Below are 11,234 nucleotides of genomic sequence, written 5' to 3' on the forward strand. Positions count from 1 at the left end.
CCCGTGTCCCCTGCATCGGCAGGCGGACTCTCAACCACTGCGCCACCAGGGAAGCCCCTGGGAGATTCGTTTCTTAGTGGGACAGGGGCAGCAAAAATCTCCTGCTACTGCTTGATTTTTTGCTATCTCCTAGTAAATGTTAACTGTTGTCTTCCAGCCCGGAGAAGATTTGGGGATATAAGTTAGAAGACCTGAACCCTAAATTACCTATAGTCTAGTTAATGCTACATTTCTTTTCAGAAGATGACTGCGTTTTTTTAAAATGGGGTAGCAGTGTACTAGGATGTTTGTTCTTCCATTGGGTTAATTGAGGCTGAGCAGCTCTTCCTTACAGCTCACTGACTACTGCCCCACTCCCTACAGTGCTGTACAAGTTTATCTCCTTGCAGGTGAGGATGACAAGCTGATCTTGTGTGACGAGTGTAATAAAGCCTTCCACCTGTTTTGTCTGAGGCCGGCCCTCTATGAAGTACCAGATGGTGAATGGCAGTGCCCAGCCTGCCAGCCTGCCACTGCCAGGCGCAACTCCCGTGGCAGGTGAGAATTTCTTCTTTTAAAAACAAATAAATTAATAAATAGCTGTTATACTTGAGCTTGGGTCATTCAAACTGAATGATGCTGAGGAGCTTTAAGTTCATCTTTTGTGTGCAGAGCCCCATCATTTAAGGTATTACAGTGGGGGCTCAAAGGGCTCTGATTTAATTTTAGCTTAATTGTCAACATTTCTTGTTTTCATTACCAGCTGTGTTTTATGTCTTCTTGGTCATACGTTCTTCTCAAATAACATATCCTTTGTTTGCTTCCACTTCGCCCACTTCTTAATTTGTGATGACTTCTGCAGCCAGTCACTGCTAAAAATCCTGAAACTCACTACCTTCCGTACCTGTACCTACTTTTCCTTCCTTAGCATGATTAGAATTTTGGTGTCAACTTGGTGTCTTCCTCTCCCCCGTCTCCATATTCATTTAACTTGCCAGATGTTATCAATTCAGTGTCTAGATGTCTTAATGAGTCAGCATCCTGATGTCCATTCCCCATGGTCCCTGCTGTCATTTGGCCCTCTCCATCTCTCATCTGGGCTCCTTCAGTGGCTTCTCAGCTCTACCTCATATCTTCCTCCCTCTTATCCATCCAGCTTTTATGGTGATACCAGAATGGTTTACATAAGACAAAGATTTGCTTATGTCACTGTTGTGTTCAAAAACTTCGATCTTCCCCCTGCCTCTAGAGTAAAGTCCAAACTCCCTAGCCTAGCTTTTGAGACTCTCATTATGTAATACTAGCTGATGTTTTTATAAGCCCTTGTTCCCATGTTTGTGTGCTTGTTACAGGCTGTTCATTGTGCATCCTTGCCTCTTGTGCTTTCCTCCCAGCTGGGAATATTCCCTGTCCCCAGAACTCCCACCTGGCTAAACTGACCATGGCCTACCTAAAATTTCACTGCTTTTTGGAAACATCCTTACATCCTTAGGATTAATTGTTCCTCCTCTGTGTTCCAGTTCAGCTTTCCATGTCCAAAGTTGTTTTTTGATGCATCTTGCCTTTTTGGTCAGTTTTATCCACAGCTGTCTTCCTATGAGATTGTTTCTGCCCTGAGAGTAGAGGTGGTGCTTTGTTCTTCATCTTCATCCCAGTAAGGCCAAACATAGGGCCTTGTAAAGAGGAGATGCCTAATGTTTGCTAAAGTTAATAACGTTGTTTTCCACGTTGAAATTTGAGGTTGTAGAAGAGCAGCTTGTAGCAGTCTGGCTTGGTGTCTCTTTGAAAGGTCAGAGCTGTTTGATCCTGACCCTGCCTAACAGCATTACTCGGTTATTTCTCACTCCATTCCAGCTACACTTAGAGAGATGAGGCTGCCGCTCTGAAATGGTGAGGCTTTGGACCAGCTGTTCTGAGCTGGGATTACCAGTGCTTTGATGTTATGGTCATCTGCAAGCTGTTTCAGCTCCTGGAAGGGGGCCATCAAGGTGGAGTAACACCTGTCTGGGCTGTTTATCCTTTCAGTCCACCCCAGCACTGGGGACAACTTTTAATACCTGAAATGTTACATTATCTGGCTGTTTTTGTGAGACAGAAGGAACAGAGTTTTGTTTTGTATGTTGAGGGGTGGGGGTTGCATTTTGGTCTTGGTTTTTGCTGCCATTAGTATCGTAGCCAGAGGGTTTGGGGCCTGATAGAGGAGACACTCTGTTAAAGCTTAGGTTTTCATTCTGCTTCCTGTGTCCTGGCCTAGATTCACATTCCCTCCCCTTAGCATGAAATCTGTCTAGTCTGTGAAGAGGGAAAAGTTGCCACAATTTATGTGGGACTTTACCTTTCTTAGGACCCCTTTGGCCTAGATCCGTGTTCTCTACAAGTGTCTTTCCCCCCACAGGAATTATACGGAAGAGTCTGCCTCTGAGGACAGCGAAGATGATGAGAGCAACGAAGAGGAAGAAGAGGATGAGGAGGAGGGGGAGGAAGATTATGAGGTGGCTGGTTTGCGACGTAAGTATTCAGTTTCTTTCATAGTTAACCTCACAGTCTTCTAAGCTGACTTGGAAAGACTGGGTTGGCGGTAGATAACCCAACAAGGCCATCGTGCCGTCTTCTTTTTTTCACAAGTTGTGGTGGAGGGGCGACTGCTGCCATGTTTTAAATGGGTTTTCAAGATGCCAGTTAACTACCTTCCTAGTAGGAGGTTGGGTGGCTTGGTCTCAGAACATCAAACTGGCAGATCCACTTGGTCCAAGATTTCATGGAATTCAAGGCCCCAGGTCTGGTTTATGACAGGTCTGCTGGTTCTGAGCCCCTCAGCGTGAGGATGGGGTAACAAGGGTCTAGGCCCATTGCTGTCTCTTGCAGTTCTTTTGGCCTCTGGTGCAGTGTTGCTTTTAAAGAAGTTGTTTTTCTGTGGTTGCAGTGGTTCTTCTCTTACCTGTAGTGTGCAGGGCTGTAGATTTGCTAGTTGGAAAGGGAAGACTTTTTTCCATGGTTTAGGCGTAGTTGTTAGGAAGGTTCAGATCTGTTTCTCTCTAGGTGTCAGTAGGGGGAAAAGGCCTCATCACGTAAGCTCACCTTGTTGACTCAGTCTCTCATGTTCGTTTTTCTTGAGGCTTTGAGAGTCGTGTCATTTTTGTTAAACCTTAAGTCCTGTAGTTGAGCCTTTTAACAGCCTCCCTTTTTGCAAAATATACCCTTCTTTGTAGGTTAATACAGACAGAAGATTTTGATGAGCTTTTCAAGAGAGGTACAGTTCCCAAGATCATAACTCCCTGGACAGTCGTAGTTGCTGTAAAAGGAGGGAGAGGACGTTTGGCACTCCTGGTCCTTACTGTACTGGTGCTGTCAAAACCTGAGGACTTTGGGCTTGCACCCCTGCTACCGTCTTCCCCGATCCTGCAGGGTTTTAATTTGGGACACTTACACTTCTCTCATTCCTCTAGGGCTCCTTTTGTTTTTCCCAAGGCATGACTTTTCAGGTATCTGGGTAAGGAGGCAAGTAGTCCATTAACCCTGCATTACAGAGAGACCACGGAGTACTGCCAGAGTCGTGATTTGGATGCATGGTTGTCTGGGAACAGATTCTAAATATAGCAATGGACTGATTTTGTTTATTTTCCAAGTAATGGTTGCTTTCCACTTTCAAGTTATTCCTCTTTCCAGGGAATTGTTCCCTCTGCAGGTTTCTAGGGCCTTGTCTACCAGAAGGATCCAGGAAGTGTTTGGAACTTCAGAGCTTCTTGTCTACTCTGCCTTGTAGGCCACCAACGATGTGGTTCCCTAGTGCAACTCGAGGCCCTGGGCCGGTGGCTATTCCCTGCATCCATCATTTCATCCTTGGCATCAGCTCCTTACCCTCTCTTCCTCGCCTAGTCTTACAACTTAGAGAACCTAAAATAGTCAGTGAGGGGTCATCATGGTTTGGAAGTAGAATATAAAACATTGTTTATTGTTTCTCTGTATCATTGCCTCCGTATACCCCTATCTCTCTCCAAATTGCCCCTCCCCATTTTCCAGGGGAAAATTTGCTTAGTGGAGCATCCTTGAGCTAATCCTGATGGAGCGTTGTTTCCTGAAGATGTATTGAGAAATGTTGGTTTGTCTGACATTGAGCGCCTGTTGTAAACCTGAGAAACAGGCAGCCTCGGGTGCGTTTGTAGTTTTTATTCTCTCTTGTGGGATCCCGAGCAGGTCTCTTGTGGAAGTGGCCGGGCCTACTGTCTATGGTTTTTAGAAATCGCAGAAAGCAGGACTGGGCTAGCCTTAAACTGGATTCAATGAGGCAGACTTCACATAAGTACTTCACATAAGTATCAGCTTTTCTCTGAAAAGATTGTGGTGGTGAGTATAGGATAACTCTGGGAATTATGAAACAGGATCTGTTCCACACTCAGATTCCATCTTACATGTAAATACATGCGTTGTCAGGCTGAGCTTGGGCTGAAGGAATTCCCAGGCAGACCCATCAGCAAGTGGCTTTTTCTCCTGAGTGAGTCAGTTTACAATTGATTCCTTCCAGGCCCTCATTCCTGAGAGTAACTGAACAGGGTGGGGACAGAGAGTGGACGTACTAAAGGAACTGCCCTTCTGAAGAGACTCTTAAAAGGTCTTTGGCAGTTGCTGAAAAGTACCCATTCTTCCATCTGCTACTGCTGCCCTTAAAGTGTCCTGTGAGGTCGGCAGGAGACGGATAGCAAGAGCACCTCCTAACCAAAGGAAGCCATTGCTTTGCTTGTCCAGAGTATCACCCCTTCCATGGGCATGCTTCCTTCATCCTCAGGTCTGCTCTGAATGCGTATTTTTTATTTCAGTGAGACCTCGAAAGACTGTCCGGGGCAAGCAGGGTGTCATCGCCCCTGCAGCAAGGCCAGGCCGACGACCAGGTAAGAAGCCTCATCCTACCAGGAGGTCTCGGCCGAAGGCGCCACCTGTAGACGAGGCTGAGGTTGATGAGCTGGTAAGAATTATGTATCATCTGCCCTCTAGCATTTCTGTTCGTATCCCCCACTCCAGTATGAGGAATTCAGCAGGCAGCAGGTGGGAGCCTCCCCTCTGCTCCCTCCTCCCTAACTTTGGAGACTGATGAGGCAGATGGATGGGCCTGTAGGCAAACGAGGCAGCAGGCCCTCCGGGAACAGCTATGTCCGGCATTCCCCTGCTGCAGCCTGCAAACATCTCCTCTAGTTAACAGGCAGCCTGCGACTTGTTAAGGATTTTAAAATAGTATCCATGTGTCTCCCATGGCTCAGAGGGGCTGGGTCTCCGTTGTGGGAATGTCAGCAATGTTGGAGCCTCACTTACTCTTGGGTCTTTTGCCGACAATTGTCATGGGAGAGACATTACCCTTCCCTCTGCTCCTCAACTAATGTAATTTTAGTGGTTTTACTTTAGGTTTCACTTGAAGTTTAAAGGACAGAAAGAGGCTCTTGAAAATTTGCTTCTTTTGACAGATTAAATTGGAGTTGGAGGTGGGCTGGAGGCATAAAGCAAGCCATTAGGGTGCTCAAAGGGCATTGCAGGCACCTCCTGTGTGCCTGGCCCTAACCCCTTCAACTCTGTGCCCCTACTTCTGTGAGTCACGGCCTGTTCCTGCCACCTGGAAGGGAGGCACGCCCCTTTCTCTTTAGCCACTTAGCTGTTGCAGGCCTGCAGGGGAGAGCCCAGGAAAGGAATTGTACCTCTTGCTTTTCTTCCCTCTGACACCCCACCCCCACAAAATTGGCTGTGGGTGGTCCCCATAACCCACCTGGCTTTCTGCAGTTGCTTGTTTAAACTCATCCGCAGTGTGACCGTAATCCCAGGTCCATCTGCTCTCAGAGGGCTAGCGTCCTGATGACAGTGGCCCTCTCTAGCTGGCCCCTGGCAGGACTGCTGTAATACAGCAACTGCTGCATGTCCTCCACTGCTTTGCTCACCGTCCACCAGGGAGGAGGCAGGTGGGCTAGTGCCCCCTGCTGAGAGCGCTCCCTGCGTGCAAGTCAGATGATTTTTTTTTTTTTTTTCTTCTTTGCGGTAGGCGGGCCTCTCACTGTTGTGGCCTCTCCCGTTGCGGAGCACAGGCTCTGGACGCGCAGGCTCAGCGGCCATGGCTCACGGGCCCAGCCGCCCCGCGGCATGTGGGATCTTCCCGGACTGGGGCACGGACCCGCGTCCCCTGCATCGGCAGGTGGACTCTCAACCACTGCGCCACCAGGGAAGCCCAATTCAGATGATTTTGACCGTCTCTGCTCCGAGAAGATGATTGACCTTTTTCTTTTCTGTGTTAAGCAGATACATGCGTTTCCTGCCCTGTCCACTCTTCTTTTCTCAGACCTGTAATAACATGTCGTCTTTCTTTGGCGCCAGGTACTTCAGACCAAGCGGAGCTCCCGGAGGCAAAGCCTGGAATTGCAGAAGTGTGAAGAGATCCTCCACAAGATCGTGAAGTACCGCTTCAGTTGGCCCTTCAGGTGAGCTCCGTGGCCTCAGGCGCAGGGGAGTAGGGCCAACCTTGCAGCTGAACCCCGAGGACACATCTCAGTGGCAGGGAAATGAGCTTCCAGACTAGCAGAGCCCGCACTGAGTGCAAGCGAACACAGTTGCTCTGTCTGCCAGTGGGCTGGTCTCAGCAAGGTGGGCGTTCTGGGGCTGATGGTTTGATAACAAGGTTTCTGTCCATTGGATTCAGTGCTGCGCTTATCTCCCCATTTGGTTCTTCTCCACAGGGAGCCCGTGACCAGAGATGAGGCTGAGGACTACTATGACGTGATCACCCACCCTATGGACTTCCAGACAATGCAGAACAAATGTTCCTGTGGGAGCTACCGCTCTGTGCAGGAGTTTCTTACTGACATGAAGCAAGTGTTTACCAACGCTGAGCTTTACAACTGCCGAGGCAGCCATGTCCTAAACTGCATGGTGAAGACAGAACAGTGTCTGATGGCTCTGTTGCATAAACATCTTCCTGGCCACCCATATGTCCGTAGGAAACGTAAGAAGTTTCCCGACCGGCTTGCTGAAGATGAAGGGGACAGTGAGCCAGAGCCTGTTGGACAGTCCAGGGGACGAAGACAGAAGAAGTAGAGAGGCAGGGGCCCTGGTAAGGGAGCTGAGGTCGGGGGAATCGAGGGAGAGAGCAAGGGAGGGGGGAGGGAGGCGAAAGAGGACGCTGGAGAAGAACGTGGAAGGGAGGAGGTCACGGGGAGCCCAGGAATGCCTGTCATCCGAGCTTGTGCCGTGTCTCCAAAACTCTCCATGGGCCTTAATCAAGCAGAGCACTTTGGAGAGCCTAATACTGGGTTGGTGGTCTTTGCCCAGAAATACTGTGGGGGATAGATGGCCTTAACCCCCCTTTCCGAGAGTTTCCAGGAAGAGTCCCAGGGTATGGCTTTTCTTGTGAACCCAATTCCTTTTCTTTCTTCTTTCCTAAGGTCCCTCCCACTTTGGCCACCACAACAGTGCCAAGCCCTCTGGTCTCTAGGGGAGGGATTACTGTATTACGTAGAAGGATGAAGGGTAATCAGGCCAACTGGGTTTTTTAATCTATATTTATACACAGTCTTGTTTCTTTAAGCCTGTGCTCTGTCTCTCCCTCCCTCCCTCTCAGGTGATGGTATCAGTGAGTGCCATACAGAATTCTGTGTTCACCAGCATCATGAAACAGTTGTGGTCTGTTGAGTTGATCTTGGCAGAGTAAAGGGATATGTCCTGTAGCCATTCCTGAGTACCCCTCCCCTTCCTCGTGACAGCTCTCTCCCCGCTCCCGCCCCACCTTGCCCCCTGGAAAAAAAACCCTAAGGCACTTCACTCAGAGACTGGAGCCCTGCTTGTAACCATGCATATAACCTTTACTTTGATGGGTCTGGCCAGAGGGGTGTTGGAGCCCAGCCCACCCACATACCAGACAAGCTCTTAGGGGAGCAGAAGAAAAGCAGGAAGAATTTAAATGTTTAATTTTTTTTAAATTGACTTTTCTAGTTATTAAAAGTTGCTTGTTTCAGCAGTGATATTGTATAAAGAACATCTTGTAAAAATATTTCTGTCATCTTGCTTTGGCACATGTACAGTACAGTTTATATGATAACGTGTTTGCTTTACTTTGCCCAGTCTCCTCCCTCGGCCCATCGTCTCTCCTTTAGAGAAGTTGGGTTGGGGTTCATCAGGGCCAGCAGTGGGGAGCTGGTCATGGACGATCCCTCTGCCTGCCCTGGTGGCTGTTTCCGCCGCCTCTGTGTGCAGTGCCCCTGCTGTGCTGTTCTGGCCTCAGACTCAGGATCCCCGGGAACCTGAATCTCTCAGTGCTCAGTGCCGGGGTGGGGGGCGGAGGGCAGGAGGAGGGGCTCCGCGGCCCCTTCCCACAGTGAGTCTAGCACTAGTAGTTATGTTTAGGCAGAACTTTGTAGTCTTCTTTCCCTTTTATGGCAGATTTTGATAAAAACACAAAACAGGGTTTAATTTCCTTTTCTGTCAGCTTTGAATTTGGAAAAATGGGAGCACCTAAGCTCTTCTGTACCTATTTAAAGTAAGGGAAAAGAAGTCCACCAAGGGGATTGAAGCTCACAGACCCTGAGAATTAAAGCCTCTTAAAGTGAAACTTCAAGGTGTGATCCTGTCCCCTGGCTTCCTTGCCTCCTTGGGGTTTGCTCCAGGGGCTGCTGGATAGGTTTACCATCCTGGCTCCCCCAGGCTTGGAGTTAGCACTGACGTTACAATTTCACAATCCCAGCCGCGGACACCTGCCCTGCCTCTTACCCTAGAGCCAGTCTGTTCTTGTTAACAGTGAGAATTCCGTGTTCCCACTTCAGTGACACCTGAGTTTTGTTGTTTTTCAAGTTGTCTTTAAGGAGGAAGGGCCCCATTAAAGGGTAAACTTGTAATAAATTGGAATTTCAAATAAACATTATGTACTTGTGTTTATAAAGAAGAAACAATTCTGGTGAATTTTTCTTTGTGCTCTTGGAGGGTGGTGCAGTCCCGAGCGAGCGCTGTTTTCCCATGGACTCTTGGAGCCTGTTCTTCTGGAGAGGACCTCCTCTGACTTAGTCTTTTTAACCACAGGTCAGATCCATCTACTGCATTTCTTTGCTTCCAGGAGAGAGTTCTGGTGCCCTGGGTAATCGAAGCCATGACCTTCAAGCCTCTCCTGGCCTTGTCTTTGTCTCAACACCCACCCCCCTCCCCCCCATTCCATTTGAAACTTCTAAGAACTAGGAGAAAGTATTTTTTAAGGCTTCGCTATGGGAACTTGTGTAGTCCTTCAGGACTTAATTTTGGGGGAAACTCAACATTTTAAAACACTTTTCAAGGAAAATATAAAACGTACACAAAAAGTGGAAATAGAACAAATTCCCACCTACTCAGCTTCAACAGTTCTACTACATAGCCAATCTTGTTTTATTCGTGCCTTCATTTATATTTTATGCTGGGAGTTTTTATAAAGTCAGAGTGGCTAATTTGAGTAGATCGCTGCTGGCTGGCAACCTGCCTGTGGAGTTCCAGGATTTTATAGGGCCACTGCATGATCCCATTCACTGAGAAGCGAAACTGCCAGTTCCTGACCAGCTGCGCCAGGGGTGGCATAAGGTAAAATAGGAAGAAATCTGAGGAGAAACCTAAGTCCTGGGTGCGGGTTCTGCCACTGACTCCCTTTGTGGCCTTGGTGAGCGTGGGCTTTGAGCCAGGCCTGCGCCAAGCACTTGGGGATTTTCAGTCCTGCAGGGGAGCAAGTGGTTTTCCCCAAGGTCGGATTGAATTTGACCAGCCCTCAAGCTCTGGAGGAGGGAGCTGTGTAACCTCCAGACATTTTCCACACAGGCACGGTTGGACTTGGGACTCCCAGCCCACCCACACCTGTGAAGTCCTATTCCTGGGGTGGGTTTCTTAGGCTACACCAGGCCAGCGCCTGTGGGGCCTTGTCACCTCATCTAGGCTCTGTATCCTGGTCCTATTCAGCCATCCCAGCCCATTCCTCCCTATCATGAGAAACCTAACTTGGGCTGACTACTGCAAATGGAGACGAGAAAACTTTTTTCCTGAGGAGGGGTCTGGATTACTAATGCTGGCAATCAACAGAGACCAACCCCTCTTCCTGCCTACTCTTCTTTCTCCTCAAACCCTGTCCCTGGGGAGGGAGCACAGTCAAGGGTGGCGGTCAGCTGGTGACTGATTCCAAAGCAGCTACTCAGGGGCGGTGCCGCTTCCACTAGGGAACCAGGTCTCCCACTTGCCTGAGAGCCAGGGTCCCCTCCGCAGGGTACCGAGCGAAGGCTGCTGCTCTGTTACCCCCCGCCCAGGACCCCCAGGCCTTTTCACACGGGCTGTCTTGGAGCTTCCTCCTTCAGGGTGGGACTGAGCAGAGAGTGAGGGCAGCTACTGACCCCCCCGGGGGCGGGCAGCCTCTCCTCAATCTGACCTCAGTCAAGATCACCCCTGCTGACTCCAGTGAACTTTGAATTGTTTCCCTGGAACTGATACTGACTGAGGTCAGGGCTCAGAAGTTCCTTTAAGAACAAGCACAGGCTCGGCCCTCAGACAGGCTCAGCTGGCGTGGACACATGCACAGACGTGCTGCTCTAAGGGGCCCTGTGCTGGGCTACTAGGCCCCTGAGGGAAGGGGTGGGGGCCGGGGGCGCGCAGGCCGGCAGGTGTTGGCTTCTGAGGTGTTTCCATTGGGTTCTGGAATCTCCTTTTTGGGGGTGGGGGGAGGTCCCACTGTGGGACCGGTTTCTCTGGACAAAACCGCCCTAGGTTTTTTGTTTCTTTTTTTCCTGCAGTACGCGGGCCTCTCACTGTTGTGGCCTCTCCCGTTGGCGGAGCGCAGGCTCAGCGGCCATGGCTCACAGGCCCAGCCGCTCCGCGGCATGTGGGATCCTCCCAGACCGGGGCACAAACCCGTGTCCCCTGCATCAGCAGGTGGACTCTCAACCACTGCGCCGCCAGGGAAGCCCCGCCCTAGGTTTTATAACACCCACCCTGTCCATCTCACCCCATGCCCCGATGGACTCCATGGTGTGAAATCACAAGCTCTGGAGGCCACAGTCTCCCTGGTTGTGTGAACTTGAGCCAATCGATCCCTTCAAGCACTTCCCTTGTCTGCACAACGGGGAGAGGAGGATCAGATGGAGGACTTCTGTAAAAGGTCTTTAATCATGTTTCCTTCTTCATTTTCCTCTAGGGTCTGGGACTCTTCCATAATGTTGTCCAGTGCTGAGAAGCCTTAGCTGGCAAGGCCCGTCCGCCCTCCCTCCCTCCCTCCCAGGTCCTGCCCTCTGTGA

The 11,234-nt window shown here is 49.7% G+C and overlaps 1 protein-coding gene across 2 annotated transcripts in view; it reads left to right on the plus strand.

Moving 5' to 3' along the window:
* Positions 1-8,882, plus strand: part of BAZ1B (bromodomain adjacent to zinc finger domain 1B) — a 65,569-nt gene extending 56,687 nt beyond the window's left edge. The window contains exons 15-20 of one of the 2 annotated variants that reach the window (XM_024747185.1): positions 390-537; positions 2,375-2,487; positions 4,794-4,939; positions 6,328-6,431; positions 6,687-7,060; positions 7,568-8,882. In XM_024747185.1, the coding sequence (XP_024602953.1) occupies positions 390-537; positions 2,375-2,487; positions 4,794-4,939; positions 6,328-6,431; positions 6,687-7,044 (869 nt within the window). In that variant the 3' untranslated portion in view covers positions 7,045-7,060; positions 7,568-8,882. Of the gene's footprint in view, positions 1-389; positions 538-2,374; positions 2,488-4,793; positions 4,940-6,327; positions 6,432-6,686 lie in introns of both variants that reach the window. The other variant, XM_024747184.1, reaches the window with a different exon arrangement.
* Positions 8,883-11,234: the final 2,352 nt, after the last annotated feature.

The sequence above is a fragment of the Neophocaena asiaeorientalis genome, unplaced genomic scaffold (assembly GCF_003031525.2).
Source record: "Neophocaena asiaeorientalis asiaeorientalis breed wild unplaced genomic scaffold, Neophocaena_asiaeorientalis_V1.1 scaffold607, whole genome shotgun sequence".
Lineage (NCBI taxonomy): Eukaryota > Metazoa > Chordata > Mammalia > Artiodactyla > Phocoenidae > Neophocaena > Neophocaena asiaeorientalis.